This window comes from Sceloporus undulatus, chromosome 5, assembly GCF_019175285.1.
Source record: "Sceloporus undulatus isolate JIND9_A2432 ecotype Alabama chromosome 5, SceUnd_v1.1, whole genome shotgun sequence".
In the NCBI taxonomy this organism is placed as follows: Eukaryota; Metazoa; Chordata; class Lepidosauria; order Squamata; family Phrynosomatidae; genus Sceloporus; species Sceloporus undulatus.
Genome location: NC_056526.1, coordinates 182,433,108 through 182,458,104, shown reverse-complemented (window position 1 = coordinate 182,458,104; position 24,997 = coordinate 182,433,108). Strand labels below are relative to the sequence as shown.

Here is a 24,997-nt window from a genome sequence, read left to right as displayed (position 1 = left end):
GAGACATCATGGGAGGTGTGCTCTGGCAAGAAACAGCTCTGTGGGTGCCCTCACATGAAACGTCCCGTGACTTCCATGCGTCCGTGAGTGTCCACAGTTTAACTATGCCATGGCATTTAAAACAAAAACAAAAACCCAGCCAGCACCAAGAGAGGAAAAAGGGCCAATTCAACAAGATTTTTGGGGAGGGTACCTTCAAGCCCTCTCCCCACTCTGTGCCCACCCTCTGTCCTGGGTGACCAAATGCAATTGGCAGTTTATTCACATGTATGCCAAACCGCTTCTTTTCAATAGACGCTGTAAAAAAATCCTTATCAAATTGACCTGTGTCAAGAGGGCTTGTGCCAGTTCGACCTGATTCACCCCAGATACAGTCGGTGCCATAATCAGTTCCAGTCTGAACGAGGCACATTTGAACTAGTTTACAAACCGGTTTAAGTCATAGTGTGAATGAGCCCCTTGGCAATCCCTGCTCTACACACAAATTAGACACACTACCAAAAATTTATAAAATGTTAACAAAAACTAAAACGTGTCATCAGTGTACATTCCTAAAGTAACCCTGGAAATGGATAATTGTCTACAAATCCTATTGTTTCTCCTGACTAGAGTAGGCCCACTGAATCAATGGGATTTACATATCTGTTGACTTAGCATTCAAGAATTGATTGAATAGGTCTACTCAGTTTGGGACTGACCAAAATGATACCAACCAACACATATGACAAAAAACACTGCCTTTATCAAACAGTCATAACCTTTTACGACAATCCCTTACTTTATCCATCTGCCACAGGGTTAGGTGATCCTCCTTACACATAATAGATACCACCTTTTTTTGGAAATCCATGTTTGGGCAGATGGTTTGGGCAAACATAAGATTGGGTGTAAGAGCTGGTTTATCAGCTGAGGACAGATAGACCTGCTAGCATATATATTTGGCACTAAATGCGGCTCCTTCTTTAAGACAGCTTGGCTGTTAGAAATAATCAGATGTTGAAAGATGGGAGGTCCTCCTTCTTGCTGAGCAGCCATAAAAATATTAATGAAATTATTTTTGGGCTTCACAAATCGGCTCCCTTGTGGGAAAAACACAGTCTTTGTCAAGAGTTAATTTCCATTTGTGAAATATTTAAGCAGTATGGTGACTACAGATTGCTCCTTATATCAAAACAAAACAAAAAATAGAAGGTAAATGTGGATGGAGAGCAAAGAACAGGGAGTGTGGGAGAAAAATACAACAATTAGAGAAGCTTTCATCATGTATATGCACATTACTGTTTGGTTTTTGGCACAATAGTCAATGTTTTAGGGCTCCATAGAGCAGTGCTTCTTGGGCTATCTGATGTGGGCAATGTGCCAGAGACTGGTCCAGGAACCACCACGTCAAATAACACTGCAATAAAGTACAATAAATATATGGGTGGTTGTTTTGTTTTTTGGTAATTGTATATAGGCTGCAGGTACAACCCAGTCCTCATTCCTTGGCTCATCTGTAGGGAAAGGAGGTGCCATGTAGGGGTAGCCAGTGGATTTTGGAGACCCTTTGGAAAAGTGCTGTCCATGAATTTTCTCCATGCACTCTCCTTCTTTGGAGATTTTAAAGCAGAGGTTGGATGGACATCCTTCAGGAGTGCTTATTTTGTGCATTCCTGCATGATATGTGGGTTAGACTGGAATGGTTATTGTGGTCCCTTCCATCTCATCCACACATCCATCTATTTACTGTATTATGCAATTGACTTATTCATAGCTATGATACCAGGCTACAAGCCATCATTTGCAAATACCTGCCCTGTCCAAGGCTGCTTGAAATAGCATTTTCTTGAAGTATTTAATTATGTAAATATTTATATCCTGATTCTATCTTTTCTTCTTTCCCTTTTTGTTTGGGGGGGAGGGGGATAGCTTTATTCACACAGAGATATTCCATTAATACCTATTCAAAACAATGGTTGCACATACATCTCTAGGTCTGTAGCTTCTGTGCTCTGAAGGGCTGTAAAGTTAAGAATCCACTTCTTGAATTGGGCCCAGAAGTGGACTGGCAGCCACTGAAATTGCTATGAAAATGCTGAATGTGTTTCCCTACCCACCGTCTAACTTGGGGTGAGCAGCAGCACTGATTGTTGCTGAGTGGAGCTTCTGAGTCATCTAAAAGTGCAGCCCCACATAATTCATCCAAGGCACTATCAAAACAAATCAGCAGAGTAGGGCAGCTTGAGGTCTGAAGGGGAGTCTGGTATAGGCTGGCCCTTATACATCAACAAAAACTAGGGAGGATAAAGAGGAATAGATTTGCATATGCTAATTTATATGTATAGATGGAGCTGTAGAAATTATTGCCATGACTGTAATAAAAGTAAGGTGGGTTACAGACCGCCGCTTTGCGGCGCTCTGCCGCCGCCGGTTAGTCCGCGGGGGAGCCGGAGCCTCCACACGGCGCGGCTCCCGTGTGGACCGAAAAAGAAGCTCCAAAATGGAGCTTCTTTTAGAGTCGCGTTTGCAACGTAGCGAGGCGCCGGAGCGCACTCGCTACGTCACAAAGGATGCGACGCATACAGATGCTCAGCATCCAATACGCAAAGATGGCGCTGGCCATGTAGAAGGGCCGGCGCCATCTTGTACGGACGGAGTCCGTATTAGGCCCAGGGGCGTCTAGAAGAGACGCCCCTTTTTTAAAATGGGACGTCCTCCGGACGTCCCAAATGCCGGTTTGTAACCGGCCTAAGATACAAATAATCATACCTGTGTGCCAACTCAAGCTGGAATCCTATTAGTGGCATTTGTTTTTGTTGCATGCCTTCAAGTCATTTCTGACTAACAGTTACCCTAAGGTGACTCTAACATGGGGGTTTCTTGGCAAGATTTCTTCAGTAGAGGTTTGCCATTGTCTTCCTCTAAGGCTGAATGAAAGTCACTCAGTGGTTTCCATAACTAAGCAGAGATTCCATGGCTAAGCAGGGATCCACCACACCAAACACTGTGCTACACTGATTCTCATAGGTTCATGGTATATGCTAGCACAAATACCCTGCCACCAGGTGCACATTTTAGACCATTGTCCATGAGTTGTCATATTCAGATTATGATTACCCAGCAGATTTTACTACTGTAACCTGTTTTAAGGAGTTGTGTAAATACATTCCCTAGAACATTTTGACTGGTGGCTCTAGAATTATGCAATGGAATATGTATCAGCATGATGTAAATGGTACAGTTAGTACAGCAATGGTGTCGTCCAGTATGTGGACAGTGTAACGTGCCCAAGGCATAGCTGTGCTAGTGGAACATTGCTATATAGCCCTGTAATGTATCTTGGCTGCAGTCTACCATGCAAGTGCTACTGTATGTGTTTTATGAAGCTGCCATATATGATAGTTTGCTGAGACACTAGTCCAGTCCTTTTTGAAAATGCCCCCAAATTTATGAGCTGTTGTGACTCTTATGCTTCAGCAATTTCATTGCTTGTGTCTAGTCCCCATTCACTTTGACAAATGCAGGGAAGAATTTTCCTTTTGGCTACCCTTTGGTCCTAGAACTCCCTTTGTAATGAGTTTAGAATAATCCTCTTCTTGCTATCCTTTCATGGGCAGGCAAAGGTTTTTTTAAAATTCCAACAGGCTTTTCAGAACTGAAGGGTTTTTTTTTAAGAAAGAAAGGGCATTTAAGAGTGTGTTGTATTGTTTTAACTGTAGTCTTTTTGAAATTGCTTTTTAAACATTTAGTTTGGTTCCAATTCAGGGTTGCTATTTTGTGTGTTGTAATTATATTGTACACGTTTTAATTTGATAATAATAAATGCAGTTTGTTGATGATATTCTCTCTTTCAAAAGCCTGCAATGAGTCTTGTGAAACATGTTACCCAGACCAGCCTGGATGTATGTCTTGTGCTTCGGACAGAATTCTACATAAGGGAAATTGTGTGTTTAAATGTCCTCTTGGCTACTATGCAGATAATTCTCAGAGATGCAGAGGTAAGACACCCTCCCCCCCCACTGCCCCGATAGCACTGTCATTGTGTGGTGCCACTTCCTCAATGACATCTGTAAAATAATAAAGGGAGCCTTTCTGTTTAAAAAAAGGGGGAAAGAAAAAGATATTTTACACCAGGTTGTTATAAATTGCAGGAAGATTTTAAGGCTGAGTTCGGCTTTATAGCTGCAGAGGATAAATAACTGTTGAATCCAAGCTGGATCATTTTTGAGGGTTGGCATAGGAATAAGATACTTACTCTGCCACAGAGTTATGGCTTTGCCTCAGGGATGAGTGAACTGTGGCCCTCTGAGGGCTGTTGGACTCCAAATACTATCAGCCCCAACTGGCATGGCCCATGCCCAAAGGGGATGGATGCTGAAGTCCAGTAAAATCTGGAGGGACACAGATTCTCCACCTCTGTTTTACGGCTATGCTATTGGTTTTATGTCATTTTGACATTTATATCAGACCAACAGTTTACCACAGAACCGTATTTCCCCAGTTTCTGACAGCTAGACAATACAGGTTGAAATCCTAGCCTCATTTATCTTGCTTCACTGCCGCACTTACCCCACTGAATACAGTGTTTGTACTTTCTGTGGATAAAACTAGACGTTAAGTGGAATGTATAACAGGTGCTGTAGGCTATATTTCAGAGGAAGATACTGGCAAAACCAACTCTGAGTATTCCTTCTCTAAGAAAAGTCTATGAAATTCATGGGGTTGCCATAGGTTAACAGGCAATTTGAAGGTCCACCTGAATCCACACACACACACTTTGTGATTAACTTGCTTTCCTCCCAACAATAGGATTTTCTCAGAGGTTCAGTCATTAGCAAAATACAATTAAATTATCTATAATATTAAAACACTAATGAGTTTTAAAAACTATTAAAAACACAGTCTTTAAAGAAAAGAAATCGCAGTGGTGCAGTGCTAATCTATTCAAAACCCCTTAATTTCTGAAACCCTGCGAGAATAAAAAGTTTTTGCCTTCTGGTGGAATGACAAAATGAAGGGAATCAGTCTAGCAGCAGTGTCTGGTAAGCCTGATGTAACTATCCAGCTTACATACTCTTTCTTTTCCTCTATCAGTTTGCCATGATTCCTGCACCAGCTGCTTTGGACCTTTATCTACTCAGTGTACTTCATGTTCTTTCCCTCTTGCCATGCATCTGGGTCAGTGCCTTTCTGCTTGTGGAGAAGGCTTTTATCAAGATCACACCACCTGCAAAGGTAACACCACACTTTACTTCCAACTGGAAAGCAACAAATGCTTGCAATTAACTGTTAATTTTATATCTATCTATCTATCTATCTATCTATCTATCTATCTATCTTGGTTATTCTGCAGGAAATATTTCTATATGTTGTAATTTGGAAACATCTCTTGGCTTTGATGAAGGTAAAAGTCTTCACATGGATGCCTTTGGAAAGCCTCACTAAATCTAATTAACTAGCTTTCTTTGGAGAAATGATCATGTGATGTTGAGTATTTTGGGGAACTTATGCCAGAAGTGCTTGAGAGAAGAAATTGCAAAAGAGACATCCAAACTATGGTCCGTTCCAGACGGGCATAAAGTACTAGGGTTAGGAAGGGGCGTCACTTCCTGACACCCCTAAGCCTAGTACACGCAGAGCGCGCACAAAATAGCAGCACCCATTCCACACGGGCCCCGCCATGTTGACGTCACAGACGCGTAGTGTCCGGACGTTGTGCAGCGGAAGTGACTCTGTGAGTGCGCGACTAACGCCTCGCGGTGCCACTTCCAGGGCACAAAAAGAAGTGCCATTTTGGCACTTCTTTTCGGCTGCGCCTGGGAATCGCGCAGTTTGGCCGCTGTGGTTCCCAGACGCAGCAACCGGTGCTGCTGGCAGACCGCTGCTTTTAGGTGGTCTGTAATGCTCCTATTATAACTAGAATTCTACTTTACTAGCTGTGTCTTGGCTTTTACTGGAAGGGGATAATAAATTTCTTGTTCTTCTACAAGTGCAATACTGTTTTTCTGGGGATTTCACAAACCCTTTCTTGTTCCACAGGTTGCCATTCATCTTGCCGTGAATGTGTTGGCCCTGAATATTTACATTGTACACAGTGTATGAAGGCAGAGAAGGGTCTGCAACCAGAAACGAACCTTGAGGGAATACCAGTTGGTATCTGCCTCCCCCAGTGTAAAACCCAGTTCTATCTTGATTATGATGGGGTGTGCAAAGGTGAGCAAAGGGATATCCCAAGATAACAATAAAGTGGTATAAAAGTCATTCTACTACAGTCATAAAGTCATAAAAATATGTATAGAAGGAAAAGTAAAATTTTGCAGCCTGAAAAGGATAATAATAAAGTGGTATAAAAGTCATTCCACTGCAATCATAAAGTCATAAAAATATGTATAGCAGGAAAAGTCCAATTTTGTAGCCTGAAAATGTGTGTGTACATGTGTGTGTATGCACAGGTAAGTATTTTCAGGGTGAGCAGTTTTTGGTACTCTAGGTGTTGTCTGTCAGATTATAATTATAACTATCATCAGGCCGAGCTAGCATAGCCAGTGCTATGTTATTATGCTAAACGTTGGGCAAAGAACAATAGCTAAGGCATATTAATATGTAACATGCTTTTTAAAAAAAAATCAAAAGCTTCTCTATTTGGCTGCTGCGAACAAAACTGTCTTGTGATTTACCTACATTTGTTGAGGGCTCTGTTTATCTCAACCAGTTTACTGTGACAGACTGATTACTGTAACAAGAGCTACAGCTGCCTAGTTGTACTCCTTTCCACTTTTGCATGTTTTAATCAAAATTCTGTTTAGCATCTGCAGTAATCTGAGGGTTTTTTAAATTTAGAAAACCTCTTAAAAGGGTATTTAAATATGTATTTTAATATTCTACTTTTTTATAATACATGTTTAAAGATATATTGACATACATTTGAGCTGGCAAGAGCTTTGTTACAACATGTGAAGAAGTGTCAAATTTTGTGAATAGCTAAATTCTGTACTACAGTCCAAGAGGTGTCAGCAAGTCATTTCATATTGGAGTGAGCAAATATTTGAATTCCTCAAAGATCTCCACACTGAGAAAATGATGAGAAATTACAGTTAAGTTTGCAAGTGATGCAGGGAGAGGAGAACAAGGATTCCACAAAAGCACTCAAATATTCAGTATGCCCTTAAGGAAACAAATGGTTATATAGGTATTGTCCATCTTTAAAGAAGAGATTCTGCTGACCTGGATGACTATCGTCCCCTTCTGGCAGTCATGTCTAATAAATTGCCCCCAAAATGATGGGCTGGTAAAAAGTTATTTTGCTCACTGTATTAGTTTGTGTTGACATTTATTGGAAGGAAACCTTTTCCAAAGGTAGTTGTGAGTACTTTTGTTGTGCTCAAGGGTTTTCCATTAACAATGCTGCATCAGGTTTCCCCTCAAAAACACCAGTTCAGCATTTGTACCCAAAACATTCTTTACAGCAAAACAAAGTTGCTTATTATATAGATTTTGGGAAGAAATTCAGCACAGGAGATATAGCTGTTGAGACAACCTACAAAACATTTGCTCTTTATATTGTTTTCAGTTCACAGTTATTCATGAGTACCTGGAAAAAGCTGGGGCCAGCAGATTGCAAAGTTGGAATGGGAGTTCTAGGTCATCTAGTTCAAACCTCTTGTCAGTACAGGAGATTTAGATTTAAAATACAGTATGTTAAACAGGTGCTATCTGGTTTCAACTTTAAGACCTAACTTGAGAGAGAACCCACCAACCACTAGTTAAATGGTCCCATTATCAAACTCATCTTGCTTTCAAGAATTGTCACCTAATGTTTAACCGAAAGCTGACCTCCTATAATTTAAGATCTTGTTCTGTCCACTGGAGCAGCAGAGAACAAGCATTTCCCCTCTCTTCTGTATGACAGCTTTTCATGGATTTGAAGAGTCCTCCTCTTAAAATCATGCCCCCCTCCTACTCAGAAATTCTGTTCTTCAGGCTGAAAATACACAAGTGCATCTTCCACATAATTCTCAGTTATTCCAAGGCACCTTCAAATTGTGTGTTTGATAATAGAAGAGTGCTACATGTTGCTGTGATATTTTGCATCTTGAAAACTTCCGAGATACATTACATGTGGAACACGCTGCCTTGGAAAATGGTGGAGTCTCCTTGTTTGGAGGTTTTTAAACAGAGGCTGGGTGGTCCACTTTTGGGAGTGGATGACCCTTGTGGTCTCTTCCAACTCTATGATTCTATGTTCAGGTTGCCATATTCCAGTCCCTCATATCTGACCAACTAATTGGCATAGTATGCAAATTAATATTATTATGCATATTATTTGCATTCTTATCATGCAGATTCAAATATATATTAATTGTTACACTTTTTCTACCATTATGTTTCAATCTCAGTGCCAGTTCTAAGCTAAGAGCTCTCTTTTCCTCCCTAGCTGGTATAAAGAGAGGAAGCTTCCAGGTAGCCCCAGAGAGCTCTTTATTCTAGAGGCTGTTTGGAAGCCATGTTTGCCTACCCCTAAGCTTAAGCCGCCAACACAATCATCACCCAACACAAGGCCATCTCTGCTTGCCTCCTTTCCTTTCCCACCTTGTGAGCCTGCTGGACGAAGGGAGGAGGGAACGGAAGAATAAGGTGGCAATGCTATGTCTGGGCAATAGCAACTGGAGCCTGCAGGGCAGGATGAGGCTCCCACCAGTGGCAGCAGTCTTGCACAGTTTCTTGCTTCATTGCCATGGCCACATTTTAATGTATCCATCAGCTTGCAATGAAGAAGAAATCAGAGATTTACTGCTTCATTTGGTCCAGCCTCCCAGGACATTTTTTTAGTCCCTTCAATCCAGGATTTTCCAGGTTTTCGGGGACAAATTGCAACCGTATATGATATATAAGATGCAAGATATTAGATGTTGTCTGAGAGTATTTGTAAGATTCTGATGATGATGATGATGATGATGATGATGATGATGATGATAATAACTTTTGTGATATTAAAGGGTAAGACTGCCCATGAAGTAGCTTAGGCATTGCTCCTATTATGTGGCATTTAGTTTCTAGTATAGTTATATTGTAGCAGATCCTAGGCTGCTAAGGTAACCTAAAAAGGTCTGTGAGCTGACTATTGGACATGTTATAACTGTTGAGTTTCCTACCCTTTATTTCTCATCCTTTGCTGCAGAGTGCCACTCCTCCTGTCTGTCTTGTATGGCAAAATCTCCAGAAAACTGTACAGCGTGTGCCTTTCCTCAAGTTCTTTATGAAGGCCAGTGTCTTTCTCAGTGTCCGGAAGGATTGTATCATCAGGAGGGACAGTGTTCCTGTAAGTCCACACTTACTGAGTAGCTAGTTAATTGCAAGACAATCAATACAGTAGCCCTTGGTATCTGTGAGTTTGATATTTACAGATCTGAACAACCATAGATTGAAATGAGGAAACATTTAATTCTTCAGCTATGTTGCCCAGATAATGGGGAACCCATTATCACAGGTGCCATCAGTATGTATGTGACACTTCATTCTATTACTCCTTTTTCACTGCCTATCATCAATAATGGACTGGATGACAATTTAAAAAATTGAAACTTAATTCAGACAAGATAGAAGTGCTTCTGGTCAGTTGAAAGGCGAACCAGGAAATAGGGATTCAGCCTGTGCTGAATGGTGTTACACAGGTTTGCAGCTTGGGTGTACTCCTGGATTTAGCCCTGAGCCTGGAAGCTCATGTTTCTATGGGGTCCAAGAGTGCATTTGCACAGTTAAGTCTTGTGCACCAGCTGCACTCATTCTTAAGAGACATTGGATCTCGCTGTGGTGACATGTGCCTTAGATACATCCTGTTTGGATTACTGTAACATTCTCTGCATGAGTCTGACTTTGAAGAGTGTTGGGAAACCTCAGATCACATCTGTATTTTTACCCATTGGACAACATGCTTGGTGAATCTGTGCTCAAGTATGTGGGTTAGTATAGCAGAACAGATAAACAGGTAGACAAACATTTTAAATTATAGTATAGATTCTATCTTCTTTTAAGAAGCCAAAATAACCTGAAAGGATGGTGGTAGCTCCAGCTCATCCTTTCTTTATAGTATGTTTGTTTGAAACTTCAAAGGTGTGATTAATCTTCCATAAAGATCCCATTTAATTTCAGACTGAGTTTGTGAGGACACATTCAGAGGAATGTCTGGCTCTTGGTTGTACAGATAACAGAAAACCACTCTTTTTATTTTATTAATGGGAACCGCTTGTGAAAGTATCTTGCAGATGCTTTGAGAGGCTTGAGGATAGTCTATTTGGCACAAGCAGACAGGCAAGATAAAGCTTTTCTGTAACTGTGGAGTGGGTTATTGTTTTTCAGTGGAAGTTGGCTACAGATTCTGAAGTTTATGTAGCAAAGATTCAAATAAAATAGTATGTTGAAATTAGTTATTATCTGGCTACATGAGAGTTGTTTATACAGCTGACTGCTGTAGCACAAAGAGCAGAGTGGAATAAGCTCCAGATATTTATATTAGTACAGAGACCCTCCTCATTTGACACTCAGCTTTTAAATTACTTAGCATGAGGGTTAATCTGTCCCTAAGAAAAGCACTAGAATAAAGTTCTCCAGCAAGACAGCTCATGTTTTTATGTACGCCTGCTATTGAAGTTACCACCAACTCTTCGTGTGTTCAGAAGAATGCACAAGAACTCAATTGGTGAATTGGATGTGTATGCATTTGGGACCATATTTCCATCGGTTCCAGACTTTCCAGCAGTAAGGAGGAAGGTTTGAAGTTACCTTCTACTTGTGTTCACATGAACATAAGTAAAATGCACCATGTGATCCAGGATTGAACACAACCAGAACTCTACTGTAAACCTCTCTCCTCAAGGTGTAATGAGAGGGGGTAAGCTTTGGCTCATATAAGGAAGTTGGGGGCACAACATGCACTTTGATCCATGAATAGGCTTGTATTTTCAGTGTAAAGAATGTGGCTGGCATCCTGTGGCTGACTTACAGGTGTGCATGTCCAGTCTGTGCCTGTGTATGTAATCTTTGTACTTGATGCTAAGGCAAGCATTTTCTACTGACCTCACACAACAACCAAACTCCACCAAACCCACTTTTTACCTGCTGCAACCCCTGTGACCATTAACTGTCATCCTCTGGGACTTCCAGATTATTTCCAGGCAGCTCCAAAGGATGCTTTGTTGCTTCGGGACCAACTATACAAACATAAGTGGATGCTTCTCTGCCCCTGTGTTTTCCACCAGCCAGTAGATGACTGTGTTGGGTATGCTTCAACCAGTGAGAAGCTGGTTTTGGTATTGGGTGGAAGAAGATATGTGGCATAGTTCTACCAGTTGGAACTTTATGCAACATCTCTTTGATCCATGACAAACACTCCCTGCCCTGTGTTTGTCATGTCACAGCTCTACTGTAGATCTTCCTTGGCAATGATACAGTTGCAAGAAAACCCATTTATAGCTACCAATCCAGTATTTTATCTTTCAGCAAAGCTGTTTTAGCAGAGCTCTTTGTAATTTTTCTTTTGTCCAGCATGCCATCCTTCTTGCAAGACGTGTGCTGGGCCTTCAGATGCTGAATGTGTGTCCTGCCAGCCCCATGCAACTTTTGTCAATGGAAGATGTAGAACCTCCTGCAAAGAGGAGCAATACCTTAATCTGGTGGGGTACTGTGTTGGTAAGTGTGCGAGGCATATTATAGAGTCTCCAGCATAGTTTCATGTTTATCTCTATTGTATTTTCTATCTTGTCTGTCTCCCAAGGAGCTCAAGAGTGTCAGATAGAGCTTGGAAATGTTTTCTTGTTTGGATTACATTTCCCAAAATCTGCCAACATGATAGCAACAGGAAACTTGTCGTCCAAAAAACTTAGAACTCTGATGTACTAATTTTCTACAAGCAGGTACTTTGTGACAGATAAGTTAAACAAGTGAACCTAACTTCCCTTCTGAAATTTAAAAAGAAAAAGGAAAGGAAATGTGGAAAACTTTAATACAATTAAAAATCTAGCAGTATCTTTTGGACTATGGTCTGAAGCAGACAGGCCAAAGAAATCAGTTTCTGGCTGCTTTGGGGGCATGATATTTAGTAGACGATACATCCCTCAAAGTGGTCAGAAGCCACTCTGAGGCCACCTAAGGCAGCCTAAACTGCTAGCAAAGGAGTGGATTTAATCTGCTCCTGTTGGTGGGCTGTTCAGGGCTGTGGCAGTGGCCCGCTTCAGGAGTGGACTGTGTGATTGTCAGAGATTCGAGACATTTTGGGCCTTTTGCTTCAGCCCTATATTTCAGCACAGGTTTTCATGGATATCCTTCCACTTCCTCAGATGCCCTGACAGAGTGATACCAAAGCCACAGGTTTTTAAGTATAGTTACACAGTTGCAAGTGTGGATGTAATGAGATAAAGAAACATGTAAATTTTCACCCTGGCCATAATGCTTCAGAGACCTGTGTGAGGTGATACAGGTCTTTCAGTTGGCTGGGAGTAGTCTTTTAAAGTTGGCTATTAGTACTGGTATGTAAAAGCAATAAATCTATTTACCAAAAGTCAGTCGCCTTGGGGTAAAAAACCTTCACTAAGGAGATTCCTTTTATTACATCTCAGCTGTGAGGACTCCTGTATTACTATATCTAGTGCACCATAAAGCCATTATCTTTGTTCATACCTTGATTGGAATTTGTGAATATATCTCATTTCAGCTGGTTCTCTTTCCAGTCTTCCTTTGAAATGTTTGACAACTACCACTTATAATTTCCGTATTATATGTCAAGGCAGGTTGAAATGCTCTACAACAGGTTTTTTTTAATATTGTCATTTTTAATGTCAGATTTTTGTCCATTTGTCCACTTAGAATCATAAAATCATTGAAGTCTCTTCTGCAGAGACTGTTCTCTTTCTCCATGTAGAGGTGCAGAAGGAAATTGCTGACAGAGGTTGGCATATATCACGTTGGAGGATGAGCACATAAATGCTCTTCTGACATTGTGAGTGACATTATTAGCCCCTCTAATGTTGTTGCCAGCATAGATATGGGAACAAAGTTGTCATCTGGTTTTGTGCCATGGTCTTGTCTTTGGTATTACCATCTGTGTTACGTATATTGTTGTAGGGTGAGTGGTTGTTTAAGGTTGGGCCATTAAAGTCCTGCCACCCAGAGCTTTTGAGAGAACTGTATTACTTACCAAAATTAGTTGAAGCTCATTCAGGATGTGTTTGACTGGTCTCAGTTGGGGGCTATAGCTGACAACTAGTAGTTCCTGTTCTGAAAGGAACGGAGCCAAAAAAGGGGTATTGTGTTCCAAAAACCTGTTGGCAATCTGGAAAAAGATCTCCCTGTTTGGGCGAAGTTTTAGTGGAATCTTGATGTGGGGACAGAAATGATTGTCCATTCAGTGTTTGCCCAAATCTGATTGTTACTACGGTCAGACTGAAGACCATACTTCCTGTTTCTTAGTCCCGTTTTATTATGTCGTGAAATCTGATTGGTTATGCAACAACATGATATCATGATGAGGGTGATATGATAGTGGGATCACCTCATCAGGTGTGTAATGGGAAATATTTTGTCTCCTAGAAAGTTCTACTTTTGTGCCAGTAATGTTTATATAGTCAGCCCTCCGCATTCGTGGATTTCAGATTTGCAGTTTTGACTATTCGTGTCTTTGTAGCTGATGCTTAACAAGGTCAACATCTTCACCCCTCTCCTTCCTCTCAGCCAACCAAAACCAACACCGTACATTCCCTTGCTTTGCCAGACTTTGTATCCTACTCATTCCCAAAGACCTTCAATTTGAATCCAATATTTGTAGTCACTCCTGGGAGGATACAACTTCTTCCCGCCCCCCTCCCAGCCATACAAAAGCAACACTGTACCTTCCCTTTGTAATGATGGTTGCAAACTTTGGATTCAGAGTGGAAAGATTTGGAAATGAGGAGAATGCAAAGCTTGTCAAAGTGGGGAAGATACGGTGTTGTTTTTGTCTGTCTGGGAGAGAGAGGGAAGGGGAGGAAGAGGAGAGAAAGTGGATCCGTTGCAGCCTAATTCTGGAGCAGAGTGTTCCTGAAAAAGGAATCCCTTGCCCTTTTCCAAATGCTACTGGATAATTCAACTTTTAAGTCTCTTTAAGAACCTCTCTAAGGTCATTTTATTTGGGATGGATTTGGGTAGCTAGTTTGAGGCTACTGTTATGGGTGGTAGTGGGACCTATATTAGCTTCTTGCCCTGTGATATATGTTTTCATGCATGTTTTATAAATGGCTTCTAATGGGATGCACTGAGCTGCAGCCCAATGTAAATGACATTTTAAAAATGTATGACTGAGTCTGTGCCATTGATCTTCTATGAGAGAAATTGATTAGGCTTGAATCACACAGAGTTTGTTAAAAAAAATGAGATGCCAGGGCTAATAGGTAAATGACATATTGGCAGAATAGGTGCAGAATGGTATATTGGCAGAATACTGAATGATGTATGTAGTATATGCCAACAGAGAAAGGTGTGAGAGTAGAAGATAATTAAAATTAAAATTTTAAAGTGGCTCATGCAACAAAATGTGGCAGTGTAAAATGATCCTGTTCAGTCAAGCCATCCGTGCCTTGCTACATGAGATTCCATTTCATTCCCATTTGATTTTCCAGTTTCCCCTTCAACAGTTACCCAACATTTTGAGCAAACTGAGCATGCTAATTTTTCCCCCCGGGGTTGGTGGGAATAATAATAATAATAATAATAATAATAATAATAATAATAATAATAATAATAATTTGTATTCCACGTTTTCAGAAAGGAATCAAAGTGGATTCCAACAGTATAAATAAAATATCAAACAAAAATCACAATTTAAACCCCCCCCATCATAACAACAGTGATCAACTCCTAAAAAAAGATTAAACATCAAAAAATTTAAAACTGTCCAATATGAATATACTAAAATTTCAGGCAGATTAGCACTAGAAATTAGTCTTCCTCTAGAGGAGGGGGGAGATGGGGTCGATGGTATCAATCAGTTTCGATATTGGTATCAATAGAGGGGGAGGCAAGTCTAATGGATCTAATTGATCTAACCTAGTCTGGAAAGGCCTGCTGGAAGAGATCTGTCTTAACAGCCTTTTTAAAGGCTTCCAAGGCAGTAATATGGCGGATCTCATCCAGTAGGTTGTTCCAGAGCCTGGGGGCAGCTGATGAGAAGGTTCTCTGGCTCACCGCAAAGAGTCTGGTCTTCTAAGTTGTAGCAGATTCTTCCCAGAGGACCGAAGTGACCGAATCATGTAGCCAATGGGCCAAATGTGGCCCTTCTGGCACTCCCTGCCTGAAAATTAGGAATAGAGGGTTTAATACATGTAAGATATGTGGCTGACACCATACTACTAGCAGAAAACATCATAGACTTGGAACAATTACTAAGGAAGGTCAAGGAACAAAGTGCAAAGGTAGGCTTGCTGCTGTACATAAAGAAAATAAAAATAATTACCATGGAGAATCTACACAAATACAACAAAGAAAATGAGGAAATAAAGATTTCCCTTATCTTGGATCAAATATTGATCATAACAGAGACTGTAGTCAAGAATAAGAAGACTAGGAGTGGGAAGGGCAGCGATGAAAGAACTAGACAAGATCCTAAAGAGTAAAGATACATAGCTGAGCACTAAAGTTAGAATCATCCAAGCCATTGTATTCCCCATCACCATCTGCGGATATGAGAGCTGGACAGTGAAGAAAGCGGATAAAAAGAAAATCAACTTATTGGAGATGTGCTGCTGGAGAATAATGTTGATAGTATCATGAGCATCAAATAAAGACAAACAAATGGGTGCTTGAACTGATCAAGCCTGACCTCTCCCTGGAAGCCAAGATGATCAAATGGAGTCTGTCATCCTTTGGCCCCATCATGAGAAGGTCCATTCAAGGGCAGCTAACGCACAACGTGTAAATCTTAGACATGATCCACTGGTAATGTTTTCCTAACTGCCATTAAAATGAATAGAGATTGCTCAAGAATCTTCTAGTTTCTCTGAAGCTTGTGCAGAAGATTTTTCCTGATAGATCATGTCCAGCCTGTGGTATGCATCCACACTAATATATAACCAGAAATTCCTAATTGCTTTACCTATTTAAAAGAGATGAATCACACTTTAATCTGACAGGAGGGCAAGGATAAACAGTGTCTGGGAATCATTCCAGTCACTTCTGAGCTTTGCTGTGGCTAGTTTTCTATTTTCTCTCTCCCTCTTCAAGCTTATCAAAGGAAAGATAACACTTGCAAATCTTATGCCAGGACTCAAAAGCTTACAAAAAAAGATAATGGATCCAAAAAGGAATGGGGAAAAAAGAAAAAATGCAAAAGCATTCAAATGATATCATTCTCAACTTCATCTATTACTCCCTTTTGCAATTGCCTTCTTGTTTCTTTGGAGCTGCAAGACTTATTTCTTTGATCTCAGGAAATAATTTTTCACAGCCTATTTGTTCCCCCCTCCCCACAATAGAGTTATTATTTTGTCTCCTTGCAGCAGAGACAGGCTTGAAATGAGTATATCAGAGGCAGATTTTAAAAGAAAAACAAAACGTGGAGGAGAGGAAGAAATATTTGTCCCTAGTTTAGTCACAGAACATTTCCATTAGAGAAGAGATGGGCAACTGTGGCAGGTCTACGGGCCAGTTTTCTGCCCCGGGATTCTCTGGAAGTCTAATGTCCAAAATGCTTTTAAAAGCCTCAATCCATCTCACCTCGAAAAGGCAGAAATAGTCAGAATTGTACATGGACTGGAATAGATAAAACCCAGAGCAGAATCACTGCATTAATGACATGGAAACCATTGACTGCCACGATGTCTATGTGGGAGTTTTCCATTCATATCAGAGAAGAGACATAAAAGAATGTGTAACTCCATTAAAAGGAAGTTGTAACCGAGTATCTGAGCAGCTGTATTTAGAACAAATTGGTGGTATGGGCACATTCTCATGCACAATAAATTAGTTGCATTTGTATGCTGAGACAAGGTGGGATATAAATAGTTTAATAAATACTGTATTGTCTATTTTAACATATGTATTCAATATATATACCTATCTGATAGCTGCAGCATGGACTACTACCTTGGCACACAGGTGATGAACCTGTGGTTCTTCAAATGTTACTGGGATCCAGTTCCCGTCAGCCTTAGGCAACATAGCCAAAGGTGAAAGATGATGTGAGGTACAGTCCAATATCACACATTGCCAATAATTTTTCTGTAGCATACTTAGTGTAATGGTTAATACTCCCTCAAAAGTGAATTGCTGACTTGTTTACATGAGCGGAGTTAAACCTCCACCTTCTTCGCACCACATTGCTTGCTTCTGCTTACTCTTCATTACCTCCAGTCATTTGTTCAGTCTTGCTGTCTAATTACTCAAACCTGATGGATCAAAATAATCGCATATTGGCATAAACTGCATAATTTGCATATATTATTTCGTTCCTTGCAAGCCTGGAGAATGTGACTTGCTTTGTCATGGAAAGCTGGTTTTCACTGAATGTCTATCCCTTATCATATACCTCAATCTCTTCACAGTTATTAAAATGTTAATGTACAAATTTGTCTGGAGAAGTTATTAATCATCACTTAACAAGCATCTGTCACATGAAACTGTGACTGAAAGCATTAAATTATATAACATAAACTGTGCTTTAATATCATAAGATTTTTTAAAATAAAAAAAATCCCTTTTATAACATTTTATAGCTGTTGCCTATCTATCAGTGTTGCCTGTTAATTTAGAATTTTTCCTTTCTGACCCTTGAGGCAGAACCTGTATTGAGAATTCAACAGAACTCAGATATTTCTCCTTTTTTCATACCTAGCGGGTGAATTCTATGCAAGTTGCATATTAATTTCAGATGAGGAACTGTCAGCAAAGAGAACATTTTAAAAGTGAGAAAGACAACTATTATTATCTTTTTATAGGGAGTGTCAGCTAGTCAGGGTTTAAGGAGCCTGTGAGCCAATTAGCACAAGTAAATTTATTTGGCAGCATGCTTGTAGAAAAAATAATTTATGGAGGGTAGGAATTATGCAAGAATGGTGACAGTAATGGGGGCAAAGCAAAATTGGATATCTTGAAAAGTATGATCTGATGACCTTTATCCATCACTCTTATGGCTTGTTCTTCCTCAGGATGGTGCTTACTAGTATCTGGTTATATCGAGGCAGTACAGACTGGCACTTTGAGCCGGCCTGAATGCATACTAGGGGTGAAGAAGAACTGAGTGTTCACATGCTCCAAGCCCTCCTTCATCCACCAGGGCGCCATTTTGACACACGCCCGCTTACACAGGGCACACCACGATGATGTCCCTCGTGCGCAGCACCCAAACAGTGCTGTGAACAAGGGATGTCATAATGCTGTGCCATGGTGGTTATGGCACCCCTTCTATATGGCACAGAAAGAAGCCCCTGCTTCTGGAGCTAAAAGGGGCGGCGTTGAGCTGCTTGTCTGTCAAGCCCCAGTGTCACAAAACACCAACAGGGTTGGTTCAAAACAGTTATTTATACAGCAGCCTGCAATGAGTAGCCTGGTTGAGGTGAAATTTGCATTTCAGACTCGCTGGTTCAATGTGGCCATACTTCCTGATCTTTGTTGCCACCACCTATCCCCAATGTAGGAATCACACAGCTGGTGTCCTCCATGTAGTCCAAGGTTATTTTTATAACTTTTATTTAAAACAACAGCCACAGAAAGATTCCACCAGCAGAATCCTTTAGCTGGGTGAAATTGTATGATATTTATGAAATTCTCCTTTAAAATTAGGAAATATATCCAGGGGTAGCTGTGTTGGCTGTTCAGAAAAATGCAACAAAATTCAAAATCCACAAAACAGTGATACTTTTATTGGAACAACTAAAATGCACAAAATAAACCATGCAAGCTTTGGAAGATTCACTGGCTTCTTCAACACATAAAGAAGTTAAAAATCATACAGAAGAAATGTGACAATGTCAGAGTCAGAGTTTGTTGTTCTTTAAAATTTAAAACAGTGTTCAGTGCAGTCATGCTGGCCACATGATCACTGGCATAGTCCTTGGACAACACTGGCTCCTTGGCTTAGTAACGGAGATAAGCACTGCTCCCTACAGTCAGTTATAACTAGACATTTATGTCAAGGGACTACCTTCACCTTTTACTTAAAATTAAACTCAAACCCCAAAGTTACCTTCTGATCACTTCCAGTTTCCTCAGTGGCTGGTGGAACACGTGGCAGGTGTCTGGTACATGGAAAATAGCCCATGGATACTCCAAAATTTCACCACTGCTGATCTATACCAATGTCAATATTGCCCATGCCACAGGCCTTACATTATATAACTTGTGCCTTAATATTTTGTTTTTGCCCTTTTGTACTTGACATTAGCAGGTTCTTTCAGATTTGAAAATCCAGCCAGGATTCTCCAGGAAAAGAGGTTCTTAACTAATCCCAAGATGGTTATTTCAGCTGCATTACCTTCTATTGGTTTTCCAAGACAGCAATCAAAGATGAAGACTCACTTACAGCCCCCTAAAATAGTGTGGCACTAAGCCTGTTTCAGTGGTAGCACCCCAGCTATGGTATTCCCTTCTATTAAGAGATTTAGGCCTGTTACAGACTGCCAAAATAAAGCTGCTTCGGGTCTCTTTGGAGGTATGCTGTTTAAATTATGCATGCATCCTAAGAATCCGGAAGCTGCACCAAAGCTGCACTCCAGTGCTTAGGAATGGACTGTGGCTTTGGCGCGACCTTCGGACTCTTAGGACCCATGCATCATTTAAATAGCATACCTCCAAAGAGACCTGAAGCAGCTTTATTTTGGCAGTCTGTAACAGGCCATAGTTGTCTCCCATACTCTTTTATCTTTCAAGAGCCAGCTAAAATGCATGTTTTAGTGCAAGCTTTTAAGATGTATGGTAAGCAAATTTGGTTTCTGCTCTACTGCTGTTGCATTTCGAAGGACAAAGGTGAATGGCTTCAAAATTAAAAAGCAGTTCTTGCCTGACTTCAGGGGATTGTGTATTTTAGGGAGAACAATGAAATACCTTGAGATTTGACAGGTACACACTAGGATCCTTTGCAGCCTGATAGATTTCTTCAATCTTGCAGTACAATAACTTTAGGCAGTAAGAATCTGTTGGGTCATTCCAGCTGCAGTGGGGGTCAGGAGAACCTGCTGTCATTTGTATTTGTATCTCTTAAGTGGTCCTTAGGGAAAGCCAGAGTTTCTTTGTCACGGTTATTTAATTAATGTATTATTATAATTTACTCCCTATCACTTTTTCTCACAGCAACCCTTTGGGGCAGGCTAGACTGACAGATACTGACTGGCCCAGGATCACCCAATAATCACCATGGCTGAGTAGAGATTTTCCCTGGGTCTCTCCACCTGTAGCCTGACGTTTTAAATAACTCGTCTCTTTCTCACCTGAAAATTATTACAGTTCATTCTTCCTAATTATATTTACTTGTGCTCATCCCTTGCCTCTATTTTTCTTTTTATTTGCACAATCTTGAGTTTGGATGTACTTCAGTGTATATTAAATCCAGTTTTTGGAAAAGCTGGCTGAGGTATTCTGGGAGCCAAAAAAGTAACTTATCCAAACTCTGCTTCTTTCCATGATGCACCTCTCTTTTTATGCTTGACAGACAGTGGTTGTGTTCTGCACAAAGAAGTGAAATTTGTCTCCCATTCTTTTCAGTCTGCCTTGCGAAAGACGTGAAGATACATACAAAAAAGAAAATATTTCTCTCTGAAACATTAAAGAGAATTCTGTATTCCTTTTTCTTTTTCCTTTTGCTCAAAAGGAAGTGCTTGTGAAAAATCTAAACATGTTTCTAAATTATAAAATGCCTCTTTAAAAAAAACCTCCTCCTTCTCTCTTTGGTTTCCCTTTGTCCATCATATTCACCACCAGCCTCTTCTTTTCTCTTATTTTTCTCTTCCTTTGGGAGAGATCAATGGTGTATAACTGTGTTCTTTGATGTCCATATGGTCAAAGCAGAGCTGCAGAGTAGAAAGAGATCCCCTGCTTCTGTTCTTCAGAAAGGAGTAGCTCCAGTTATTGGAGCTGTGTTGACGTGGAAAGCCAAAGCCATCCAAGACAGTTAAAACAAAATAAACAATACATAAAATGACATAGAGCTCTTTGGGACACTAAATTTGTAAAGATATATCTGGGGAAAGGAGAGGGTATATTTTGTTAGATTGGGTTAAAAATAAAATTCCCAAATTATAATCTTCAGTCTTGGGCTTGTTGCAGATGATCAACAGCCCAGTAACTGGTGGCTCCCATATTATTATTACCCAAGGTGAATCCGCCTTGGGTAACATCTTGGATAACACTTGGTAACAATACAAATTTTGTCTGAGAGTCAGCCAACAGGGCTGGCTTCCCCTTGGGCAGAGTGAGGTGTTCATCTGCCTCAGGTGACAGATGAATGGAGGTGGCTGCAAGATGTAGAAAAGGGCTGTATACCATTCAGAGTGTGAGCCAGCATGGCATAATGATTTGAGCATTGGCCTATGACCTGGAGGCCAGGCTTCCATTCCTTGCTCAGCCATGGAAACCCACTGGGTGACCTTGGGCAAGTCACACACTCTCAGCCCCAGATAACCCCATGCTTTAGGATTGCCAATAATTGGAAAAGATTTGAAAGCACACAACAATAAACTGTCTAATGTGCCTAGTCCCAGCCACCCTGGCTAGGCTGAAGCTTGTGGGATTGATGGTGGGTGCTGTCTCATCACCGTTGCTGAAGAAAGATTCAGCAGCCAGAGAAGTTCACTTTTGTACATGGAGTAGAAGGGGTTCTAACTTGTTCTTCAGGCTGAAAAATGTCTTACATCAGTCTTGCCAGCCACATAGTAAGCGTTTTCAACACCCATTGAACTCAACATGTTATTTTAACTAAGTTCTTAAATCTCTCCCATTGAAACTAGTGGGATTTAAAAGTGCTTAACTTTGGGCTGGATTATGCTTTCCTTTCAGAGTGGAATTTGCCTTACTCTAAGGAGTAAAGATAGCTTTGTTCATTCATTGCCAATTCATTGCCACTGGAATTTGAGATGCCTGTTTCTTTGGGTTCCTTTTGAAATTCAAGGCTCCACTTGTGGAATCCCAAGATCTTGTCATCCAATTGCAGTGAAAGTTTAAATGAAGAGAAGAAAGGGATGGGAAGGCTTACTTCCAGTAGGAAACTTGACATCAAGCTTTGTATACTGAAGGCAGCATCATGATTACATTGCTTTCAAGACAGCCATCATCCCCCATATAATTTTCCAAATCACTTTAATGAGGATTAATTTAGGCTTTCAGGATCCTTTACAACATGGTCCCTTCATTGTATACAAAAGACTTCTTGTAAAACATTTTGAAATTGCTTTGGTTCAAGGGAAGGTCAGGAGCCATTTTTGATGGGCTGCTGAAAAAAAAAGCAGGTGGTCTGTGTCAATACCCCTCCCTGACACAAATTCCATTATTGCTAGGCTGATACAGGCATTGCATGAGTTAGAGAACACTGCTCCTAGCATTTCAGAAGACCAAGAAACATGATAGCATTACAGTTTGAAGTATGTTCAAGAATGGTCTATGAGTAGAGTTTCCAGATCTCAGAACCTGGGCTGTCTTCTCTGGTTAGCAGGGCCAGGTGGTGAAGAAAGCTCAGGATAAGAATGCTGTCTTAAAATGGCATCCATATATATTTTTCTCATTTGTTACATTTGGTTTTTAAAATTTGAATATCATATTTTGTGCAGTTGTGGTTGGTGCTTAAGTTATTGTGATTAATGACATCATCAGGAACTGTGCCTTATAACATCACTAGGTCCCCATTCCCTGTGACATCATGGTCCTGAAGTTTCAGGGTTTGGTCCTGAAATCTGGCCTGGTAATCCTACCACAAGAGTGTCAGAAAACCCAAGTTGCACTTACCTAAACCTGGCTGCATGTTTAGAAATGTTAGAAAGATAAAACCACCAAGATAGCAATTGGAACTATTCTTTTTTTTTTTTTTTTTTTTGGAGGTTGTTGTTGTGTTCCTTCAAGTAACTTCTGACTTATGATAACCCTATGGTGAACATATTATGGGGTTTTCTTGGCATGATTTGCTCAGAGGAGGTTTGCCATTGCCTTCCCCTGAGGCTGAGAGCATTTGACTTGCCCAAAGTCACCCAGTGGGTTTCATAGCCAAGCTGGGAATCAAACCCTAGTCTCCAGAGTTTTGATCCTACACTCAAACCACCACACCACACTGGCTCACAAGGTCCAGATTTCCCCAGCCAGAATGGCCATCCCACCAGCCAGCAATTACTTCTTTGAAGGCTGCCACATTTTGTTGTTGTTAGCTTCTTTTGACTCATGGCGACCCTGTGAATCTCCTAGCTTTCGTATCCTCTGTCTCTCTGCTCAGGTCCTGCAAGTTGAAGCCCATGGTCTCCCTGATTGAGTCTAGCCACCTGGCACATGGTCATCTTCTCTTTCTATTTCCCTTTACTTTGCCCAGCATCATTGTCTTTTCTAATGTGTTGTACCTTCTCATTATAGCAACCACACTACCTTCTGTAATAGTAGGCCAATCCTGAGTAGATTCCATAGTTTGGGGAAACTTTGTGCAAGTGACAGAGTGGTTTTGGCAAACAGAAATATAGATAAGAAAATCTAAAAAGGGACTCAGTTTCCAAGCCCCCTGCATTTCAGGCCAAAAATGTCCTGTGCTTGTTAGGGAAGGAAGTAGGAAAGGATCCAATTCATTGAAGCAAAGCACAAGCTTTTGGAAGTGAAAGGAAATTTGTTCAGCACCTCAGTGCTTCAAAATAAAAACAGGAGGTTCTTATGGGAAGCAGGGAAGAAAAAGTCACATTGAGCCTGGTAATTGCTGATAATTGTCTTCTTAGCTATCTAAGAGCCAGGTTTGACATTGTTTTTACACTGCACAGGAAATCTGCCAGTGAAAAAATTGTGCACACATGAGAGATATAAGCTTATACCCGAGCAGACCCAAACCTTTGGAGACATATCTCACCAGTGTTGCAATGTCTCTCCAGGTTCTTAGTTGCCTTCTTAGCTCCATTTAAAGTGCTGGTGTTTAATTGTAATGCTCTTAATGGCATAGGATCAAGGTTCCTGGTGGATTATATATTTCCACATGAGCCTACTCATGGATAGAGATAATTTTCAGAGGCTTTATTTTCCATGTCTGTACCATCATCACTGGGCTCTAACTAGGCCTTCTCAGTAGGGGCACCTACTTGTGCAATACTCTCCACATATCATAGGGAGAATATTGCACAGGGACCCACCTGACTTGAAGGCTCCCTTTGTGCCTACATTTATGCTATTTTGGCACTAAGAACAGGCCTTTAAAAAAAATTCTCCCAGGCATTTTAACTGAGTCTTCTTTCCGGTGATTAGTTTTGATGCTGCCTTGTAATCTTCTGCTTTTGGTTTCTAGTGTTGTATTTTCCTTACTGTGCTCATTTTATTACTATTTTGGTTCTTTTATTTTATTTCAGCTTTTATTGCTGCACCAAGGGGAAAAAATTAGTTTAGATTGTGTGCCTGTGTGTGTTTTAAGCATGGGATACAAATAACTAAAATAAACTTTTTGCCAATTACATGTAATCTTCCAGGGGATTTAAAGAGTAAAATGAGTCCAGGTATATGATTCCAGATTCTGAGGGAGGATAGTGGAGCATATAATTGGGAGCCTGTTCCAGATGATAAAATGATTATCAAGGCACGGCTCAGTTTAGTCCAAGGATTATAGTGTAAGAATAGAATGGTATAGATGGAAAATAATGCTGACCTGCAGTCTTTAGAGAAGGGTAGAATGCAAATCAATAAATATTCTTGCTCTGTTTTAAAACTTTTAACAAGACTTGGAGCACAGAATGAAATGTAAAAGAAACTGGAACCATCCAATGCATCCAAGAGGGACTGAGAGTGTATCTACATTGTAGAAATAATGTAATTTGACACCACTTTAAAAGCTGTAGCTTCT

The 24,997-nt window shown here is 40.5% G+C and overlaps 1 protein-coding gene across 2 annotated transcripts in view; it reads left to right on the top strand.

Moving 5' to 3' along the window:
• The window catches only part of FRAS1 (Fraser extracellular matrix complex subunit 1), a 326,081-nt gene that overhangs the window by 174,439 nt on the left and 126,645 nt on the right, over positions 1–24,997 (top strand). For both annotated transcript variants that reach the window (XR_006104125.1, XM_042469094.1), the window contains exons 15-19: positions 3,837–3,977; positions 5,074–5,214; positions 6,019–6,192; positions 9,158–9,298; positions 11,521–11,664. Coding sequence is in view for 1 of the 2 variants with exons in the window: in XM_042469094.1 (XP_042325028.1) it covers positions 3,837–3,977; positions 5,074–5,214; positions 6,019–6,192; positions 9,158–9,298; positions 11,521–11,664 (741 nt within the window). In the remaining variant the exon portion in view is untranslated. The remainder of the gene's footprint in view (positions 1–3,836; positions 3,978–5,073; positions 5,215–6,018; positions 6,193–9,157; positions 9,299–11,520; positions 11,665–24,997) is intronic.